Below are 23,125 nucleotides of genomic sequence, written 5' to 3' on the forward strand. Positions count from 1 at the left end.
GAACAACTCTCCCTTTACTGAAAAAAGCCCTTTATTTGTAACTTACATTGTAGAACTATGGTACAGTGACACAGGATTTTGTCTTCCTTCCTATATTTTACCCCCCTTTGTAGGCCAGTAGACTACTACATATTAGCACTGGTAAACACAGTGTAGTTTCCTTTCACACAGAGCAAAGCCTGCTGGATAATTCAGAGGTGTTGAATGCTAAACTGACCCTGCCAGTCGAGAGCGAGGGAGAGTGGCCCCCTGGGGTAAACGGCAATAAACACAAAAGGCCCTATAGGCAACACATGGAAATCACATCAGCCTGAGTGTGCCCCAGAGAAAACATATGGAACAATTGGAAAAGATAAGGATTTAAAAGACCAAAGGCTATTAATGACAATGAAGATTCTGGAAAAACCATACGAATAACATTAAATGCCACAAAATAGTAATAATCTCAAATCTACTACTGGGTGATTTAACTGAAATGTTAAAATACATCTTCCAGTAATCATTGCTGAGCCATTTTTTTGTTGAGACAATTTTTACATTCAGCATTACTCCATCAAGGGAAATATAGTATTCTTTCTAAGAAAGATATGTACATATATTTCAGGGTGTTATGCATCCCTGGAAATAATCAGAATTCATTTCAACATTACAGTTTTGAAAACATACTGTAGCTTGTCCTAAAAAAGTGTCCTCTAAGTTAAGCTAAGTTGAGCCACAGGACAGGGTAAGTTAAGCACCTACAAATTCATGTACTGAATTTTAATTTTTTACCAGGTAAGTTGACTGCAAACACATTCTCATTTACAGCAACAACCTGGGGAATAGTTACAGGGGAGACGAGGGGGATGAATGAGCCAAATGTAAGCTGGGGATGATCAGGTGATCATGATAGCTTGGGAATTTAGCCAGGACACCAGGGTTAACACCCCTACTCTTACAATAAGTGGATATTTAGTGACCACGGAGAGTCAGGACACCCATTTAACATTCCGTCCATAAGATGGAACCCTACACAGGGTAGTGTCCCCAATCACTGCCCTGGGGTATTGGGATACTCTTAAAACCTTTTTTTTTTTAGACCTGTGAGAAGAGTGCCTACTGGCCCTCCAAGACCACTTCCAGCAGCATCTGGTCCCCCATCTAGGGACAAACCCTGCTTAGCTTCAGAAGCAAGCCACTAGTGGGATGCAGGGTGGTATGCTGCTGAATGAAATGTTACCACTATTTAAAACCAGGTCTATCTTTATTTCCCAAACACAATCATAATCACGTTTTGTCATTTAATCATTTTAAGCATCTTTTAACTCAGTCTTAAACACCTTAGAAAAACGTTGTACTTTTTTCTAACACGGGACAGGCCTTGTTGTTTCTTCATACCTCAGCGACAATGCCCTGCATTATGCCTGTTAAGAAAACCCTTCAATAGAGGAGGTGCATAAAGATGGTGTCCCCCATGCACTTACCACAAATTCCTCGTTTTTCTAAGTTCGCCATATTGTACATTGCTCTCCGTTACTTTTTTTTATGGTATTGTCATTAGCAGAGTATACATTATCCCAATTTTAGCTTCAAGACTGAACAAAAAAAGTAGATTGTGCTGATTTATTGGCACATTAAACCATATTGCGTGATGTAGTTTAAAAACTGAGTGGATAGTGCTAATGACGTCAGATAGTATGAATTCTGCCAACTTTATGCACATTCGCCATTTGCTCAACTTGCCATTGGCTCAACTTACCCTAAGTCTGTAAATCAAACTGTGTTCTAGGTATGTGCTAGAAGTATGGTCATAAACTTTGTCACGGGAAGATAAGATAAGAGGTTAAATACTTTGTAAGACTGTGAGGCTCATTAAGTGTTCCTTTGGCAGTTCGTAGGTAGTTTATTGTCAAAGCTCATACAGTATTGACAAAAACAACTGTACTTCAATTGAAAAGCAAATGTCAACAGGACAGATAAACTATTTGGAAAATGCTGTAGTATAGTCCAATTTGTCATGTTGTCAATCATCTGTAGTCTTACCAGTTGGATAATTTTATAGTTTGGATAGAACAAAGTAGCATTGGAATACAAAAAAAAAACGTTGTTAAATTTGACTGGCTTGTCAATGGGCAGTGTTTTGACATAGAAGCATATCCTTCACAATTTAGTTAGGGACTAGACCTACAGTCAGAAAGCAACAGGCAAAGCATACGGAAATCTTTGCTAAGAGCACATTATACCAAACGTTCCAAGACGGCTGAAAACCCATCCTTGCGGACATAACAAGGGCTATAAAGGAAATATGAACTTCAACCTGGGTGCAAGCTTGTCTCTCGAGGCCCAGGTTCGAGAGACAAGCTTGCACACAGGTAGAGTTTCATATTTCCCTTATAGCCATTGTTAAGTGTAATGAACATAATGGCTGAATCAAATGCCAAAGTAGAACCTGTAGACAGTGGAACATAAACAGACAAGGTTAATTGCATATGAGAGCAAAATCCTAAAATGTTTAGCATTCAAACCTGGCCATTTATAACCTGCTGTTGCCACCTGCTGGTCATACGGTCATACTGTAACCTACCACAAACCCTCTAGTAATGTGCTTTCTGTGTCTCTAGATGGCAATCACACCCTTCATTATTCAGTCTGGAATGATGGCACATGGTCCAATGTGAATGAGCATAGCCCAGGTGGTGAATAAATTATGCTATAAGATGGTAGGCTATTTAATAGCATATATTTTTAAATAATTAGCAAAGCATGAATCTCCTTGATCTAGGCCTATATGTAGAAGTTTTACCCTTTGCAATATCACAATCAATTTTTAACACACAGAAAGGAAATATCCTGTTCAATAAAGTAATTTCTTAAATTGTCAACCTGAGTTTGACTGTATAACAACAAGACAAAAACACTCCTTGGAGAACGGACAGAGACAAAAATCCTATGGGGCACAAAGTACATTAAATTAGGGGGAGAACAATATACATGACATTGGCCAGGGTGGAGGTCAGGAGGGGTGAAAGTTGGAGAATTTTGCCTTTTCAAAACACCTGAAACAGCAGGTTTCCTGCAACCTAGAGCCATCATCAGTATGCTTAATTCTATGCAAAATATTTGTAAAATATTTTTCTACATATCTAAGCATACCAGTTGAGCTGTCTGTATCCTGACTTAAAAAAATAATGCTTCTCTGCATCTCTGCAAAAACAATTGTGTAAATGTTTGAAAATAATTGGAGTATTATTCAGGACATTTAGTTATTGCTTTCTTTTCTAAAAACAACCAACCTTGCCAGCAGGCATGCCAGCTAAGATAGTTAGACAAGCTAGCCGAAATGGCTTCTTGGTAGCTAGTAATGAGGTTGAGAGTTTGGGAACCTATCTGGGCTAGCTGAAGCCAACTTCATACAATTGCTAGGTGGCTAGTAGTATTACAGAGACGCATCTGACAGAGATGCAGGGGTACTTATATTTCTCCTGTTGTCCTTTGTCCTGTTACAGTAACGGAAATTAGTTTCTTGCACATCCCAACTCTCCCTCCCCCAAATTATTATTATTATTTTCCTGAGAACTCCATCCATTACTTGATAGACCATCGTCATTTCAAAAGCAAAGGTTGCAGCCACGGTCTGACAGTGAAACAGGATAATAGAGCAGTAATGTCAAAGATGTTCTAATTATCCGCAGCACAGTCCTGTAGGCACCTGTGATTTGGAATTGCAGTTTTCACTGAAGAGGCGTTGCTACTTCCAAGCAGGGAAGAAAAGGATGGATACATCATCCGTAAACATCAAAGCAGGTCGGTTGATACACGGCCAAATATACTACTTGTTTGGGTAATGTATAAATACAATCGTCGGAGTGTCTGCTTTAGAAAGTGATTAAAAAAGTAGTTGACACGTCACGTCGCAGGACTTGGTGGTGGCTGTGACATGTTTTCAGCTACTTTGGGATTTTTATAGGGGCCACATAGGCTACAGCGGTGCAGAGTGCGAGATCTAGACAAGAGCCTGCGGTCCAACTTTCCAAACCGAGGGAAATACCGCCCAAAAGATGCCTGTTCGGCGGGGACACGTGGCTCCTCAGAACACTTTTCTGGATACAATCATCCGAAAATTCGAAGGACAGAGTAAGAACTTTTTTTCTTCAATATTGAGTCATTTTGGGGAACCATGCTGTGATTTGGAATGTAACGCAAACCGTGTCTTTCGATTTGCAAAATGCGTCTTAATTGCAATTTGTCCCGATTAAAATGAAAATACTAGGCTATCATTGTAGGTAATCTGCCCGTGTTCATTAAAGTTAATAGGTTTCATGAGATGTGACCACTTTCTATTATATAGTGTTATGATTGTCTTGTAAAAAGGAGCGTATTGTCTCTGCAAAATGTTGCCTTGATATGACTTAGCAAATATTGAACCAAATAATATAGGTGAAGATTAAATATGTACAGTATGCCACACATTTGATTGTGTAGTCTCTGGGTTAATTCTATGTTTACCCTCTTGCTATTTGAATTTTACACACATAGTCTAATGATAAAGGCATGGCTACATTTCTACCTGACATTTACTGGGAGACCAACATTTCAAGTGGATATAAATAGGGCAGCAGTGTCTGTCAGAGCATAAATATGGCTTATATCACAGCAGGACCTGAAGAACCCGAGCTGCATTTCTAAGCAGGATGGGAGAGAGTAAAGCAGCTACATTTCAATAACTAAAATCCATCACTGAATGTTTCCTTCTGGGGACATATTTTGATACCAAAACGTCATCTACTTGTTTTTCTAAGGCTCTAAACAGTTTATAGTTTTGATATAAACAGCAAGTTTAGTAGTTGAATGTGAAAACAGACTTGCACCGTACAGATTCTCCCATCTTAGTTCTCATGCAAGGTTACATGCCTTAGTGTCACTGATATGGCATGTTTGGTCAAGTAGAATAACCAATTTAAATTGTATTTTAGTTTACGAAAGGTTCAATCAGTAAGGCTGGAAAGAATGCTTGCTTTAAATGTATCCAGTAAGCATAGGGTAATGTGGGGTAACTAGCCCCCCCTAAGAACAATGTCCAATTGCTGACACAAAAAAAGCAAAGTTTGGTTAAAATGAGGTATGTGGATGATGGATGGTCATGCTTAGGCAAGCAAACTATGAAGGGAAATACAGTGCATTCAGAAAGTATTCAGACCCCTGGACTTTTTCCACATTTTGTTATGTTACAGCCTTATTCTAAAATAGATTAAATAAAACATTTTCCTCAACAATCTACACACAATAACCACAATGACAAAGCAAAAACATGTTTTTAGAAATGTTTACAAATGTATAAAAAATTAAAAACAGAAGTATTCAGACCCTTTGATATGAGAATCGGAATTGAGCTCAGGTGCATTCTGTTTCCATTGGTTATCCTTGAGATGTTTCTACAACTTGGTTGGAGTCCACATGTGGTAAATTCAATTGATTGGACATGATTTGGAAAGGCACACACCTGTCTATATAAAGTACCACAGTTGACAGTGCATGTCAGAGCAAAAACCAAGCCATGAGTTTGAAGGAATTGTCCATAGAGCTTTGAAACAGGATTGTGTCGAGGCACAGATCTGGGGAAGGGTAACAAAACATTTTTGAACATTTAAAGGTCCCGAAGAACACAGTGGCCTCCATCATTCTTAAATGGAAGATGTTTCGAGCCACCAAGACTCTTCCTAGGGCTGGCCTCCTGGCCAAACTGAGCAATCGGGGGAGAAGGGCCTTGGTCAGGGATGTGACAAAGAACCTGATTGTCACTCTGACAAAGCTCCAGAGTTCCTCTGTGGAGATGGGAGAACCTTCCAGAAGGACAACCACCTCTGCAGCACTCCACCAATCAGGCCTCCACCGAGCCACCTCAGTAAAAGGCAAATGGCGGCCCACTTGGAGTTTGCCAAAAGGCACCTAAAGGACTCTCAAACCACAAGAAACAAGATTTTCTGGTCTGAGGAAACCAAGATTGAACTCTTTGGCCTGAATGCCAAGCGTCTCGTCTGGAGGAAACCTGGCACAATCCCTACGGTGAAGCATGGTCAAATCAAATCAAATTGTATTTGTCACATACACATGGTTAGCAGATGTTAATGCGAGTGTAGCGAAATGCTTGTGCTTCTAGTTCCGACCATGCAGTCATATCTAACAAGTAAGTAGCAGCATCATGATGTGGGGATGTTTTTCAGCAGCAGGGACTGGGAGACTAGTCAGGATCGAGGAAAAGATGAACAGAGCAAAGTACAGAGAGATCCTTGATGAAAACCTCTTCCAGAGCGCTCAGGACTTCCGACTGGAGCCAAGGTTCACCTTCTATCAGGACAAAGACCCTAAGCACACAGCCAAGCCCATGCAGGAGTGGCTTCGGGACAAATCTCTGAATGTCCTTGAGTGGCCCAGCCAGAGCCCTCGAACCCGATCGAACATCTCTGGAGAGACCTTAAAATAGCTGTGCAGCGACAGTCCCCATCCAACATGACAGAGCTTGAGAGGATATGCAGAGAAGAATGGGAGAAGCTCCCCAAAGATAGGTGTGCCAAGCTTGTAGTGTCATACCCAAGAAGACTCTAGGCTGTAATCGCTGCCAAAGGTGCTTCAACAAAGTACTGAGTAGGGGTCTGAATACTTATGTGAATGTGAGTTTTTTTGTTTTGTATTTTTAATACATTTGCAAACATTCCTAAAAACCTGTTTCAGCTTTGTCATTATGGGGTATTGTATGTAGATTGATGAGGGGGGTGGAAAAACTATCCATTTTAGAATAAGGATGTAACATAAAAAAATTTGGAAAAAGTCAAGGGGTCTGAATACTTTCCGAATGCATTAGTTATTTAATGAAATCTTAATTTTACAAAAGGGCAGTTTTTCCCAAGTGCTGTGGGTAACTGCCCCCCTGAAGATTAGTGTTTAAAATCTATTTTTTAAATGTATAATTAACTCTTAAAGGCTAAAGTCTATGTGTCTTATTTTAATTAAATAAATCAAATATTTAAACAAAATGGTATTGCATATTTCACTATTAATAATTTTCGCACCATCTCATGTCCAAATCATCGTAAAGTATCTGAAAAAATGACTTTGTAATTCAATGATGTTACTTGAAAATGATTTGGACATAATTTGGAAAATGCTAATTTAGGTACCATTAACTTACATTAGATTGCCAGGGGGACAAGTTGCCCCATCTGGATCCGATGATCACTCCTCAAACTATTTAATAAAATGTCTGATTGTATTCTGACTCATTCACTGAAGCCTGTACTAGATTGAACTGTAGTAGACTGTATTATATGTGATGACAAATTGCAATGACTCTTTAGATTAAAACAATATTGATCTATTACTCCCTCCCTCTTCAGATCGCAAGTTCATCATCGCCAATGCTCGCGTGGAGAACTGCGCCATCATCTTCTGTAACGACGCCTTCTGTGGCATGTGCGGCTACACGCGCGCTGAGGTCATGCAGAAGCCGTGCACCTGCAGCTTCCTGTATGGGCCGCACACCAAGAGGCCTGCCGTGGCCCAAATGGCCAAGGCTCTGCTGGGCTCCGAGGAGAGGAAAGTGGAGATCTCCCTCTACGCCAAAGATGGTACGACCCGACCCGGCACAGCCCGCCAGGGCTTCAGCATGGCTCTCATTTGATTTTTAAACATAAAAAACACAAAGGAATAGTGGTTATAAAGTATTTCATTCATCAGTGTTTGGGTGATTTTTTTTTTGGTAATGCCAGAGGCTTTTATTGAGATAATGAGATCCTTATAAAGGCTTTGGGTATTGGGTAATCCTAGTTTAGTAACACTTTACTTGAATGCTCTGTCATAAGGACCACATAACACTGTCTTGACGATGGTACAGAAATTAATGATGTTTTTTGGACCATATAGCTGGAGAATGAGATGTGCATATTGAACATTCTATTTCCCCTCACAATGTCCAAATGGTCCATGCGTTTTTGTGAATCTATGATTTCTCTCATAGGTTCCAGCACACAGCTGTGCCAATTACAAGAAGAGATAGGAAAGCAATGAACTATAGATAGTGTTTTTATGACATCTTGATTGCTCTCTTCAGTGCCTGCCTCATGCCTCTCCACTGTACTCTAAATGGACATGATGCTTCCTACACTCAGAAACACAGCACACACACACATACACACACACACACACACACACACACACACACATACACACAGGGCAGGTGGGAATAGCGTAATCAAAACAATAGTAACAAAAGACAATGAGTTGTGACCCAGCTCACTCATAACATTCAGTGAACCATATGTTTCTTAGAGCTTGGTGGGAGCATGGTTGTCCTATGGTGCAGGATAGTTGCTTGTCTTTGGGACATTCTCATCACCTTTAAGGAACTTGACAAAATAATGTTTTTTTTAACTTTAAACAGAACGTTTCCTAAAAGTTCAAACATAGTAACATTTTTTGTAATGTTCTAGGAACGTTCTCCAAATGGTTTGACATGGGGAATGTTCTCCAATAGCTCAGAGAATGTTATGAAACAACGTTCTTCTGTGGGAATTTCAATACTTCAGCATAACGTTTCCTACAGGTTTATTCATGGTTCTATTTAAAGTAATGTTCTCAAATTGTTCTGACAATGTTATGAAAAAACGTTCTTCTGTGAGAATACAATGTCATCTCACTAGCTCCTCCTCTGGAGAGCTCTAATTGGCTGTTGCTGATCACCGTTCTCAAATCTTGTCGCTGCATATCTCACACTACAAGAGCATTGCAGATTTAGTGCAGATAAAATCAAGTGTTTGAAAATATCTGGACGTCTGGGACTGCTCAAAGACCGGATTGGTAGCCCTCAGATTGCGTCTCTGATCCGCTCACATTAAACAAGCGTTGGGAACGGCTGCTTACCCCGAGTAGGCAACGACATGGGGATTTTGTTTCCGATCTCCAAAACCTGTCTGGCACAGCTAAATCGGGGCCAAACTCGTGAACACCCAGCTTAAGCAAATTCATTTCCATGTGTCCTATCTGTGCTTGGAGTTCAAAAAAGTTAACCCAAACTAAGCTAACAGTGTTATTAAAAGTCTTATTGAAACATTCAGTGAAAGTTTTAAGGAAGTTATTCAACAACCTCCAAATAACCTTTACATTTTATTCCCAACATTCCCAACATTTAGAATGTTCTCAGAACATTATTTAATTACCATTAAATAACCTATCATTTCCATTCTGAGAACGTTAATAAAACCTCCCAGGAAAACTTTCAGGGAACCATAGTAAAACATTCTCAGAACCTCCCTGCAACCTAAAAATTAATGTTTGCGGAACAGGCAATATTTTCACATCTGTTGTCAGAACGTTTAAAAAACGTTCACTTTTAACATATGGCTTTGTTCCCAGACCCATGTGAAACCAAAAACTTCCAAGGAACCAAATGTGCTAGCTGGGGATGGCTTGAAGGACGATTACTCACTATGGCTCTCAAATCCCAAAGGTAACCCCTGGATTTTCGAATGGTTGCATAAGAGTCTAAAACACACAATGCCCTCTGTCTGTTTCAAGGCTAGGAGGAGCAGAGCAGGGGGCGGGAGACAGTATTGTATCATGTAAAGGGCAGATGTAACTTTTTGTGTGCTGGAGACTTATACCGTACGTAGGTGTTCATTTTTTACGAGAGATTAATACATTCATAATTATAAATCCTTTTGCATAACAGTCTGTGTCAATGTAGACTGAGGTAAATTGAATAACAGTGGCACAGCATGCATAGGCATTGGATTCAGTCATTCGTTAGTTAAGATCAGGGAGTTCATAGCCAGAAAAGCTCTCATGCAGGCAGGTGAATTGATGATCTCATCATATACACAGTGAGAGACCCTACTAATATACCTAAACTCCCACTAGATTGAAATGGTCTTTGTAAACAAGAAACAATTTGGCACAGTGTGTCTCAGTCCTCACAGTTCATCTCTCATGAGAGGTCATTAAAGCACAGGTGAATTGCCCACCAGAGTATTAATTCATTCCAGGAACTCAAATATACTGACGACAAACATTTTTATTTAACTAGGCAAGTTAGTTAAGAACAAATGCTTATTTACAATGATGGCCTGGGAACAGTGGGTTAACTGCCTTGTTCAGGGGCAGCTCAGGGATTCAATCTAGCAACCTTTCAGTTACTGGCCCAATGCTCTAACCACTAGGCTACCTGCCGCAAATCAGTAAACATATTCTCAGAAATGAGCAGCAATCCCCGGAAATCAGTGTCAAACCTGGTAACGCTGCAATGTGTTTACATTTAAAAGTTGCAGGCAGCTGATGTATTTTACACCTTTGAGCCATATAATGTTGAGGATCAGAATACAGTGCCCATTTAGTGAGTTCCTGAGTGACTGAGATCTCCTTAAGGGGATTGGAGTAATGACCTCGCTAAAGGTGTAGATAATACTGTAGAATATAGCTGGAATACCCTAATGGCTATGGAGATAACCTTGGTGTTCACTACATCCTCAGTTTAATCCTAGTTAACCCCCTGAGAGTATGCTCCGTAAATGATAGATGTACCGGGTGGGGGTGCTAATTGGATTGTTATTTTCTGTAAAGAATGTCGCAGCAGCTTAATGTTGAATTTGTTGTGAATTACATTGCGGAGGACTAACAGGGGAATTATTCCAAAATGTATCCGGATTTTGTGAATGCTGTCTTCTGGGCCCAGTTCAAGCACAACAAAGCTCAGGTTAGCATCTCCCTGCTGCCTAAATCTCTTTGGATTGTAGAACAAGCCCAATTTAATCTGCTTTGAAATATGATAGTGTAAAGCTTTCTTCCAGGATGATTGAGGCTCAAGGTAACTTTGGATATGATGACATCTCATCTCGCTGTATTGGGATTGGTATTTTTAAGAAAGCAATCTGCAAAATTATTGGATGTATTGTCCTTTCAAACTGGGCTCAAAGTCAAAACAGCTGTGTATAGTATATTGTGTACAGTTGAAGTCAGAAATTTACATACACTTAGGTTGGAGTCATTAAAACTTGTTTTTCAACCACTCCACAAGTTTATTGTTAATAAACTATAGAACATTATGTCATGGGTTTAGAAGCTTCTGATAGGCTAATTGACATCATTTGAGTCAATTGGAGGTGTACCTGTGGATGTATTTCAAGGCCTATCTTCATGGGAAAATCAAAAGAAATCAGATAAGACCTCAGAAAAAAATTGTAGACCTCCACAAGTCTGGTTCATCCTTGGGAGCAATTTCCAAACGCCTTAAGGTACCACGTTCATCTGTACAAACCATAGTACGCAAGTATAAACACCATGGGACCATGCAGCCGTCATACCACTCAGGAAGGAGACGCATTCTGTCTCCTAGAGATGAATGTACTTTGGTGTAAAAAGTGCAAATCAATCCCAGAACAACAGCAAATGACCCTGTCAAGATGCTGGAGGAAACAGGTACAAAAGTATCTATATTATCCACAGTAAAACAAGTCCAATATCGACATAACCTGAACTGCCGCTCAGCAAGGAAGAAGCCACTGCTCCAAAACCCCCATACAAAAGCCAGAATACGGTTTGCAACTGCACCTGGGGACAAAGATCGTACTTTTTGGAGAAATGTCCTCTGGTTTGATGAAACAAAAATAGAACTGTTTGGCCATAATGACCATCGTTATGTTTGGAGGAAAAAGGGGGAGGCTTGCAAGCCGAAGAACACCATCCCAACTGTGAAGCATGGGGGTGGCAGCATCGTGTTGTGGGAGTTCTTTGCTGCAGGAGGGACTGGTGCACTTCCCAACATAGATGGCTGGAAAATTACGTGGAAATATTGAAGCAACATCTCAAGACATCAGTCAGGAAGTTAAAGCTTGGTCGCAAATGGGTCTTCCAAATGGACAATGACCCCAAGCATACTTCCAAAGTTGTGTTAAAATGGCATAAGGACAACAAAGTCAAGGTATTGGAGTGGCCATCTCAACGCTCTGACCTCAATCCTATAGAAAATGTGTGGGCAGAACTGAAAAAGGGTGTGCGAGAAAGGAGGCCTACAAACCTGACTCCGTTACACCAGCTCTGTCAGGAGGAATGGGCCAGAATTCACCCAACTTATTGTGGGAAGCTTGTGGAAGGCTACCCAAATGCTTCCAAATACTAATTGAGTGTATGTAAACTTCTGACCCACTGGGAATGTGATGAAAGAAATAAAAGCTGAAATAAATAATTCTCTCTACTATTATTCTGACATTTCACATTCTTGAAATAAAGTGGTGATCCAAACTGACCTAAAACAGGGAATTTTTACTAGGATTAAATGTCAGGAATTGTAAAAAACTGAGTTTAAATGTATTTGGCTAAGGTGTATGTAAACTTCTGACTTCAAATGTACATAGAGAGAGGATAAATCATTTCCGTTGACATCCTATGTTGAGTCAATATTTAGTGTCTCGTTAGCTGTACTGAAGTGTAACTATAGTTGGGTTTCAGTGCCTACACAACCCCCCCCCCCCAGCTAAAGCACATTGATATGGTAGTAATGCCTCCCTAGTTGCTTCTCTGTGTGAGGCACCACATGAAACACAAGGACACACTGGCACATTACACTCGCCGTCTATCTCTCCTGTGGTTTGTGTGTAATTGGCTTTTCAATTTGGGAGCAGCGTGTTTTCGCACCATGTCTTTTGGCTGCCTTCCATCCACGAGACAGAGATTTGGGACTGGAACTCCTGAAGATTCCATCCTCTCATCATTAGCATTAGAGTAGAAGACTTGGAAGAGAGTAATGAATTCTATTTGGGTCATTATTATGGCACCTTAATCTGGTTTAGGAGTGGAAGATAAATGCTAAATCCTGTTAAATGGGGATAGGGCCAAGCCAAGCTGGTGATTATTACAGGAAATTAGTTACTGTGGCTCTTTCACTCTTTTCCTGTAGGATCACCATAGTCAATAATCCATATTTAAAGACTTGGTTATCATGATGTCCTGTACTAAAACCAGATCATTCAACCCATTAAGTAATTTATGATTTTTATAAGGATCCCCATTAGCTGACGACAATGGCGACAGCTAGTCTTCCTGGGGTCCGTGACATAATGAAAAAGACCACAGACAAACATACATTACAATGTACATATATCTAAAACATTAGCATGGACATTAGAGACACATAATCTTAAAATTAAAACTATAGTTATGCTAAGAGTAGCACACTTGTCTTGGAAAAGTCTATTGGCTATACAGTACAGAGAGAGCATTTGCCTGAATTGATATTATGTGTGTTGAGATATATGATATACTGGATTTTCTTCATGAGAATTTTCTTTAGAAACATTCCTATCACCCTCCTTCACATCAGACTGTACATTTCTCTGTCATATACAGTAATATTAAAACTGTTCTGCATTAATATCTTATTACATTTTTTTGCCCTCCTATCACTTTTGTTATAGTTTTTTCCTACATATATTGTTTCAGCTGACCAACTCAGTGGACTTGTGGCTGGAGTGTCAGTGACAGGTAGCCTAGCGGTTAATTAAGAGTGTTGGGCCAGTAACTGGAAGGTTGCTGGTTTGAACCCCAAAGCTGGTGGAAAGTCTGTCCATGTTCCCTTGAGCAAGGCACTTAACCCTGCTTGCTCTGGATAAAAATATGTTTTTTTTTAAAGTTGTGAGTTCAATCCCTCGACGAGTCATATGAAAGACATAAAAAAAATGGGACCTGATGCATATCCGCTTGGCACTCAGCATTAAGGAGATAGATTTGGGGTAAGGCCCTGCGATAGACTAGGGTCCATGCTACAGAAACAGGAGATAGGCTCCTGCCCTATTAGTTGTTCTGGCTCGCACAAGCTAAGGCTACTTACTTACGATTTCTTTAGCTACTGTATGAGATGGAAGCCCCCATGAGGATAATAACGTGTGTCATATAAACATATGACCACAACTAAACAGAACTTAATGAGATCCTGTTTCGGGTCTAAATCAGAATGCTATGGACATATTACACGTCCCACGTCCCTCCCGGGTGGCGCAGTAGTCTAGGGCACTGCATTGCAGCTGTGCCACCAGGGACTCTGGGTTCAAGCCCAGGCTCTGTTGCAGCAGGTGCACAGTGTTTCCTCTGACACATTGGTGTGGCTGGCTTCCGGGTTGGATGCGTGCTGTGTTAAGAAGCACTGCGGCTTGGTTGGCTTGACCTTTGTCTCTCCCGAGCCCGTATGAGAGTTGTAACTACTAACAATTGAATACCATGAAAAGGGGGTAAAATAAATTTTGCAAAATTGAAAAAAGGATGTTGTTGTATCTCATGGAGTGAGTTCTTCATGCTATGTGTGAATTGGTGTATTGGTATGCATTTTATTAGTTGAAAATATTTAGAAGTTTCCAGACATACTGTAGCCTACAGCCTTCCTGAAGTTCTCCTTCAAAACAAGTCACGATTCAGTGATATTTCTTTGACGTCATACGTTGACAGATGCATACACTAGGAGCAGAACAGGATATATTATAAATCTGCAGTGCAATTTCTGCCACAGGCCGCAGTGTAAGTCGTTTATTACTACGTCTGGGCATGGGGTAATGAAATTGTCCCTCTGTAATGGGAAAAACAGTATCTACTCTAAACTGGGGTTCTGTTATGCTAGCTTGTCACTGAAATAAACCAATCTCGGAAGTCCGATTTGGGAAACGACTGTTTTTTACTACTATGGCTAATGTCACAGTTCAACGTACTGCAATATCAAAACTACTTTTAGTGTTAAGTGTACAGTTATTTTCTTCTTGAAAAGAGTGTAGTTTGAATGACTATTTCTTCTTAACTCTAAGGTTAGCTATTAGAAAGACCATTATTTTGTAACGATCAGAGGGGTTCTCACTATGGTTGAATACCGGTGACTGATATACCGAATTAGAGGTTGACACAGGAGTGAAAATTCATTCCTGTCTTGTCCTGTCAAATTTTTTCTGTGCTGTCTTGATCCTGCAACAGTGCTATAACCCCAGAACTTTCCTGTCCCGTCCCGATTAAAATCAGCCCTGTCCCATGCCCATGTGTACTTGTAATAATCTGAAATAACTTCCTCTGTTAAGTGCTCCTCTGTTTGTCCCCTGCTCAGGGTGTTTCCACTAGCCAAACCGGCTGGCTGGTGACACTATTATTCCTATTATGTCATCTGTGTCCAACTGGACTGTATTTTGATATGTTTTATTTAACCTTTATTTAACTAGGCAAGTCAGTTAAGAACAAATTCTTATTTACAATGACGGCCTACCAAAGGCCTCCTCATTAAAAATGAAGGACAAAACACACATCACGACAAGAGAGGCAACACTACATAAAGAGAGACCGAAGACAAGTATGCAGCTGGCTATACACTACTGAGGTATAATAAGAACTGGAGACTGCATCCAAGATGTCTACCCGTTGTTCTATTCACATTCGCATACGGCGATTCATGGACAGTCTATATTCGGGTTGCATCCGGTTTATACAGACCAACATCACATGCACACTAGCACACAGTGTGCACCGGGAGCAGCTCGAGCAGCGACTACATCATCACATCATCCAAAAACATGGCAGACATTGGATGAATAATACAAATGTAAAAGAATCTGCCGCTGCAACAATTATTTGAATAATTGAATGGACATTTTGTGCACAAAGTTGATGTCTTATTAGGAATTTTCTAATCTGACTTCTCTATGTGGCAGTGCATGTGTAACCGATGTGAAATGGCTAGCTAGTTAGCGAGGTGCGTGCTAATAGCGTTTCAATTGGTGACGTCACTCGCTCTGAGACCTTGAAGTAGTTGTTCCCCTTGCTCTTCAAGGGCCGCGGCTTTTGTGGCGCGATGGGTAATTATGCTTCGAGTGGTGGCTGTTGTCGTTGTGTGCAGAGAGTCCCTGGTTTGAGCCCAGGTAGGGGCGAGGAGAGGGATGGAAGCTATACTGTTACATATGGAAATTGTCTTTCTGGTCTGTTATTAAACTGCAGTACAAAGACTGCTTTCCACCCTAGCGTGGTGGAAAATGTGTTTTATTAAAGTGTGTTTTATGCAGATTTGTATTTTTATTAAGTAAACTATATTAGGCCAACACACAGTTTTGTTTTGGTTGCATATTTCTAACCCCTCTGCCCCCTCAGTTTATAACTATTCCTATGCTGCCCATTCCTGTGGACTGTCGATTTTGTCCCATCCTGTCCCGAACTTGACTCTAGAACCTCACTCCCATTCCAAGACCTGCGGAAGGGAGGGAGAGCGGGGGAGAGAGAGAGAGAGGCCTGGGAGACCTTTTTAGATTTAGGTCTGATGATGAGCTGAGCTCCCCAGTCTCTCCCCTTAATTACTCTCTTTGGTTCACTTGACCGTTTTGACATTCAGCTTCATAATAAACACGCTGAATGCCGTGGAGGGTGTTTTTAAACGTTTGAGACCATTTTGTGTAAAAACAAAATAAAGTTGCATAGACATATAGGGAGTAGTGATTAATATTTTCCCGAAAATCCACCAAGTTTCAATACCGAAAATAATTCATATTTATCCCGCAATAATCGGAAGTGCCCATTTAAAACCAATATGGTCACAATGCCAGGGTTCTCCCCAAACAAATCACGGCTCTGCTACACTACAGCCAAGGGGGCATCCGGCATTGCCATCAGACAGGGAGGGAATGCGGTTGTGTTGAGTCATGTCCAATGGCAGCGTCGAAGCTCAAAAAATGCAGAGGTTCAATCCTCGATGGCTATAAAGACACACGCCCAAATCTATATTTCATTTCAGAATTTATAAAATTAGGGTCAGGGTTGAGGGTTTGGTTAAGGAAATGGTCAGTATTAGGTTTTTACTAATCGGTTTAAGCGTCAGCTCTCTCGAGATGGGTGCTGTGCCACCTTCCTTGAGACAGGAATCTGCATTTTGGGTTTCAGTAGTATTGGGATTGGATAGGGAAATAGCCTTGAATCAAGGACAGGAGAGCTGGCTCTCCTCACAGACTTCATGTCTGTGACTTAGATGCCTATGAAGTGAATTGTGCATTGTCCTATAAAATGTGTGACTGTCTGAAGAGTCACAATAACAGCTCAAAGAGGTACATGTTATTTTATAGGCTATACTGTAGAGGTTTATTGTAGAGTTTATTAACTGCATTAAGGCTTCTATGCGACAACCTGTTTGGATAATGTGCTATTACATTTTTTGCTAATCTGCTGCTATGCATGTTGTATATTTTGTGGAATTGCATTAGTGCGAAATTGGGGCTGTCCTGTACTGTGAGCTTGTGTTGCCTATCCTCGCGGCTGAACAGTTGTTGCTCCTAGACATTTCACCTTCACAATAACAACACTTACAGTTAACTGGGGCAGTTCTAGCAGGGCAGAAATTTGAAGGAAAGTGGAAGACGATCAAACTTGACTATCTAGAGGAAGTAAAAGTCGTAACAAGGTTTCGGTAGGTGAACCTGCGGAAGGATCATTAATTCGCGTGGCCATTCTACGGACAATGTTTGTCTATGGAGATTGCATTGCTTGGTGCTCAATTTTATACATTAGGAAATAATTCAGACCCCTTCACTTTTTCCACATTTTGTTATGTTACTGCCTTATTCTAAAATTGATTAAATTGTTTTTTCCCCTCATCAATCTTCATACAATAACCCATAATGACAATGCAAAAACAGTTTTTTGGATTTTTTTTTGCAAATGTATAAAAAAATCTAAAACTGAAACATCATATTTACAAAAGTTTTCAGACACTTTACTCAGTACTTTGTTGAAGCACCTTGGCAGCGATTACAGCCGCGAGTCTTCTTGGGTATAACGCTACAAGCTTGGCACAACTGTATTTGGGGAGTTTCTCCCATTCTTCTCTGCAGATCCTCTCAAGCTCTGTCAGGTTGGAGGGAGAGTGTCGCTGCACAGCTATTCTCAGGTCTCTCTAGAGATGTTCAAGTCCGGGCTCTGGCTAGGCCACTCAAGGACATTCAGAGACTTGTCCCGAAGCCGCTCCTGCGTTGTCTTGGCTGTGTGCTTAGGGTCTTTGTCCCGTTGAAAGGTGAACCTTCGCTCCAGTCGGAGGTCCTAACCGCTCTGGAGCAGGGATCAAGGATCTCTCTGTACTTTGATCCGTTCATCTTTCCCTTGATCCCATCCCTTGATCCCATCTAGTCTCCCAGTCCGCATCTCTTGTTCCCATCTAGTCTCCCAGTCCACTGAAAAACATTCCCACAGTATGATGCTACCACCATGCTTCACCGTAGGGATGGTATTGGCCAGGTGATGAACGGTGCCTGGTTTCCTCCAGATGTGACGCTTGGCATTCAGGCCAAAGAGTTCAATCTTGGTTTCATCAGAGAATCTTGTTTTTCATGGTCTGAGAGTCCTTTAGGTGCCTTTTGGCAAACTCCAAGCAGGCTGTCATGTGCCTTTTACTAAGGGCTGGCTTCCGTCTGGCTACTCTACCGTAAAGGCCTGATTGGTGGAGTGCTGCAGAGATGGTTGTCCTTCTGGAAGGTTCTCCGATCTCCACAGTGGAACTCTGGAGCTCTGTCAGCTGCATTCGACGCTAGCTAAGTAAGAGAAAGTAAAAAAATATATACTATTAAATATCTCTCTTGCTTCTCTTTCATTTTGAAAGAAATGAATTTGTTCAAAACTATTCAACTATTGTCTTTCGCTCTCTTTGAGTCAACTACTCACCACATTTTATACACTGCAGTGTTAGCTAGCTGTAGTTTATGCTTTCACGACTAGATTCATTCTCTGATCGTTTGATTAGGTGGACAACATGTCAATTGATGCTGCAAGAGCTCTGATAGGTTGGAGGACATCCTCCGGAAGTTGTCATAATTACTGTGCAAGTCTATGGAAAGGGGGTGAGAACCATGAGCCTCCTAGGTTTTGTATTGAAGTCAATGTACCCAGAGGAGGACAGAAGCTAGCTATCCTCCGGTTACACTATGGCGCTACCTTACAGAGTGATTCTGAGGCTGCTATAGACCTTCATTGCAAACAGTGTGTTTTAATAAATTATTTGGTGACGTGAATATATTTAGTATAGTTTTATCTAAAAAGGATCACTTTTTTTTTTTTTTTTAACAGTATTTTTATTGGAATTTCACAATTTTCACCCATATTAAGAGATACAACAACAGAGACAAAGCACACCGAAAAAAAGAAGAAAAACAGCACCCACTTACACATATCTACGCGTATATACAGTACGTACACCATTTTCCTCTTCCCGCTCGGTGCTTCTCTCACCCCATCACCATCATTGCGTCTCTCAATACATACATTTTAAACAAACCTACAAACAGAAATTAAACAAAAAAGCTGAGTTTAAACCAAGAGGTTAGGTTCCACACATGGAACGTACAGTGTAGTTCTGAAATACATACATCCCCGTCATTCTACGAGAATCCTTGCAGCATAATAGCTGATACCTCAGGTTCTAGGTAATTTAGATAAGGTTCCCATACTTTGTAGAACTGGTCTGTTTTAGAATGCAATGTACATGTCAGATATTCCAGAGGCACCCATTCAAATAGTATCTTATGCCAATCTTTAATAGAAGGAACCTTATCACTAATCCACTGTAAAAGGATGTTTTTCCTCGCTGCGAAGGTAAGGATGTTGTAAAGCCTCCTTTTACCCACAGAAGTAACCTGCCTACTAGGGAGACCTAACAGTAAAGAAACTGGGTCCAATTCTAGATCAACCCCTAGGATCTTTTCAATTTCTTGCAGAACACCAGACCAGTATCTTTGTATTTTGGTACATGACCATAAACAATCTGTTAGAGTGCCTGTATCAGTTTTGCATTTAAGACACTGAGGGGAAGAGGAAGTGGGGCTAAAAGCATGTCTGCGATTTGGGGATATATGCAATCTGTGTATTATTCTTAATTGGATTGCTCTAGTACGATTACATATAGATATTGTTTTTGCATATCTCCAAATGTCCTCCCATATCTCTTCGTCAATAGTAACAGACAAATCTTTCTCCCACACTTGTTTCACCCTATGTGTGTTGACAGCAGAAAGGGACCTTAAAGTATCATAAAACAGACTTACAGACATTTTCCTTTGTGGGAAAAAAAGCATTCTTTCAATGACAGACACATCAGGGTTACCAATTAAGGTGGTGCTCTTCAGGATATAATGTCTTACTTGCAGGAAGCGGAAAAAGTCCTGCTTTGGGAGTCGATATTTCTCGACCATCTGCTCAAATGACAACAAAATCTTATCAACAAATAAGTCATTTAGCCTGCGTATGCCCTTATTAAGCCAAAAGTTAAAGCCGGCATCCAGCAATCCTGGACTGAAATCTGGATTGTTAAGAATTGGGGTAAGAGCAGAGGTTAGTTTGGACCTTCCCAGGAAGCGTTGAACTGACCTCCATACTTTGAGTGTGTTAAGTGTAACGGGATTATTGCTGTGATCTTCTACAGACTTGAAACTTCGGAAAAATAAAAGATCCTGTAAGGGGTATTTTGAAAGATAAAAAAAAAGTTTCAATGTCTAACCAAATAGAGGAGTCATCATTTGTGATCCAGTCAGAAATATAACAAAGGTGGGCACACCATTGATAGAACCTGATATTGGGCAGGTCCAAGCCGCCCATAGAACTTGGCAGCTGCAATATTGCCATCTTAAGTCTTGGCTTGCGTTTACTCCATATAAAGGAACTTAGCCATCCATTTACATCCTTTATTACCTTATTGGAGAGTAATACTGGGATCATTTGGATTGGGTAAAGTAGTCTAGGTAAAATGTTCATTTTCAAGAGGGATATTCTACCCAACCAAGAAATCGGGAGAGAGTTCCAGCGCTCCAGATCCTGTCTTATTATATCAAACAAGGGAACAAAATTGGCTTTGTACATTTGCTGGAATTTAGGAGTGACAAATATACCCAGATACATGAAACCTGAGGGAGACCATTTAAAAGGGAAGGGGGAGAAGTATTAGGTACAGAGTGCAGGCTACCAAGTGGCATAGCCTCTGACTTAGTTAGGTTAATCTTGTAGCCTGAGAATTCGCTGAATAATTCAATAATATTAATAAGAGCTGTAATTGAAGTCTCGGGACTAGAGATGAATATCAGGACATCATCAGCATACAAGCTTATTTTATGGTGAACATCACCAATGAGCAGCCCTTGTATAGCAGGCGTTACCCTGATGGCCTCGGCCAGTGGTTCCATAACGAGTGCAAAGAGGAGGGGGGATAAAGGACAGCCCTGTCTGGTACCTCTGTGTATAGAGAAGCTATTTGACCATAGCCCATTAGTAAGGACAGCAGCCTGAGGATCATCATATAAAACTTTCACCCATTTTATAAAGTTGTCACCCAAACCAAATTTATTTAGAGCAAATAATAGGTAAGACCACTCCACACGATCAAATGCTTTCTCAGCATCTAGGGAGAGCACAAGACCAACCACAGCACTTTGTTGGTAAGCTTGAATTACATTAAGAAGCCGCCTGACATTGTTGCAAGACTTACGGCCCTTAATGAAGCCAGTTTGGTCTCCTTTCACAATTAGTGGCAGTGAGTCATCTAATCTTGTGGCTAGAATTTTAGAAAGCAATTTTCTATCCACATTCAGAAGGGAAATTGGTCTGTACGAGGAACAAGACTCTGGGCATTTTCCCTTTTTGAGAATAAGTGAAATGTTGGCTTCGCTCAGCGTTTGAGGGAGTTGGTCATTTGAAAATGAGTGATTAAACATATCACGCAATGGCTCAAGGATCAGGCCATGGAACTCTTTATAGAACTCACTACAAAACCCGTCTGGTCCTGGGGCCTTACCATTTTGCAGATTCTTAATTGCGAACATTATCTCTTCCTTGGTAATAGGGGCATTAAGGAGGGACCGCTGCTCTTCGGAGATAGTAGGGAGCTCAATCTTACAAAATAAGTTCTCCATTAATTTGGGTGCATCATTTGGCAGTTCTGAGGCATAAAGATTTGTATAAAATTTCTTAAATGAGTCACTTATCAATTTATTTTCATATAAATGATTACCATCAGAGTCAGTAATAGTAGCAATTGACTGAGAGTCAGCTCTCTTTTTAGCTAGGTATGCCAAGTACTTTCCTAGCTTATCGCCATGTTCATATAGCTTTTGCCTGACAAATCTAATGTTCTTTTCAGCGTCCTGTGTTAGGAGAGAGTCTAACGTTGATCTAATGACTGATATTTCCTTTAATAGGGCAGGAGTGGGCGTTTTAATGTAGTCCTTCTCTTTAGTTCCTAATTCACCCTCTAACATTTTTTGCTTTTCACGCTTTTTCCGTCTCTTAGTAGCTGTGTATGACATAATCAGACCCCTGGCATACGCTTTACAGGTCTCCCAAAGGAGCGAGGGGTTATCTGTTGATTGAGAGTTAATAGAGAAAATTGCTTTAAACTCTGTAATGAAATATGATGTGAATGTATGGTCTTTAAGAATGGTTGTGTTTAACCTCCAATGTCTTGACCGATTGAATGCCCCGTTGAGTTTTATGTCCAGGATCACCTCAGCATGATCAGATATGACTATGCTTCCTATCCTATCGGATAGAACAGACTGCAGAGACGTCCTGGGCACAAAAAAATAATCTATTCTAGTCTGACATCCATGAGGTGCAGATAAAAAAGTGAACTCTCTGTTGGAGGGATGAAAAGCTCTCCAGACATCCGCATACCCCAGATCATCACAAATAGCTTTAAGTGACTTAGCTTGAGGAGAGAGTGAAGCTATACCGCTGGGGAACCTATCAATAAGGGGGTTCAACAAGCAGTTAAAATCTCCTCCAACCACTGCAGTGTCCGAGTTTAATTCTGAAAAGTCTAGAAAAACCTTAGTGAGGAAATCAGGGGGGTGAGCAGGGGGGAAGTAAATATTCATTATAGAAATGTTCTGCCCTTGTAAAGTACCATTAATTATAACAAAGCAACCAAATGTATCTTTCACACAATTCAAGACCTTAAGTGGTAAGTTATTTTTCACCAGAATTGCTACCCCTCTACTTCTGGATGTAAATGATGAGAAAAACACTTGACCAAACCCCCCTTGTTGTAATTTCAGGTGCTCCTTATCATCCAAATGAGTTTCTTGCAACAGGGCAATATCAATATTTTCTTTTTTCAAAAAAG

At 40.6% G+C, this 23,125-nt stretch overlaps 1 protein-coding gene across 2 annotated transcripts in view; it reads left to right on the top strand.

The window, feature by feature from the left end:
* The first annotated feature begins 3,485 nt into the window (after positions 1-3,485).
* Positions 3,486-23,125, top strand: part of LOC110530392 (potassium voltage-gated channel subfamily H member 6) — a 71,999-nt gene continuing 52,359 nt past the window's right edge. Inside the window, exons 1-3 of one of the 2 annotated variants that reach the window (XM_021613401.2) lie at positions 3,486-3,783; positions 3,947-4,113; positions 7,371-7,601. In XM_021613401.2, coding sequence (XP_021469076.2) covers positions 4,038-4,113; positions 7,371-7,601 — 307 coding nt within the window. In that variant the 5' untranslated portion in view covers positions 3,486-3,783; positions 3,947-4,037. The other variant, XM_021613402.2, reaches the window with a different exon arrangement.

The sequence above is a fragment of the Oncorhynchus mykiss genome, chromosome 8 (genome assembly GCF_013265735.2).
Source record: "Oncorhynchus mykiss isolate Arlee chromosome 8, USDA_OmykA_1.1, whole genome shotgun sequence".
In the NCBI taxonomy this organism is placed as follows: domain Eukaryota; kingdom Metazoa; phylum Chordata; class Actinopteri; order Salmoniformes; family Salmonidae; genus Oncorhynchus; species Oncorhynchus mykiss.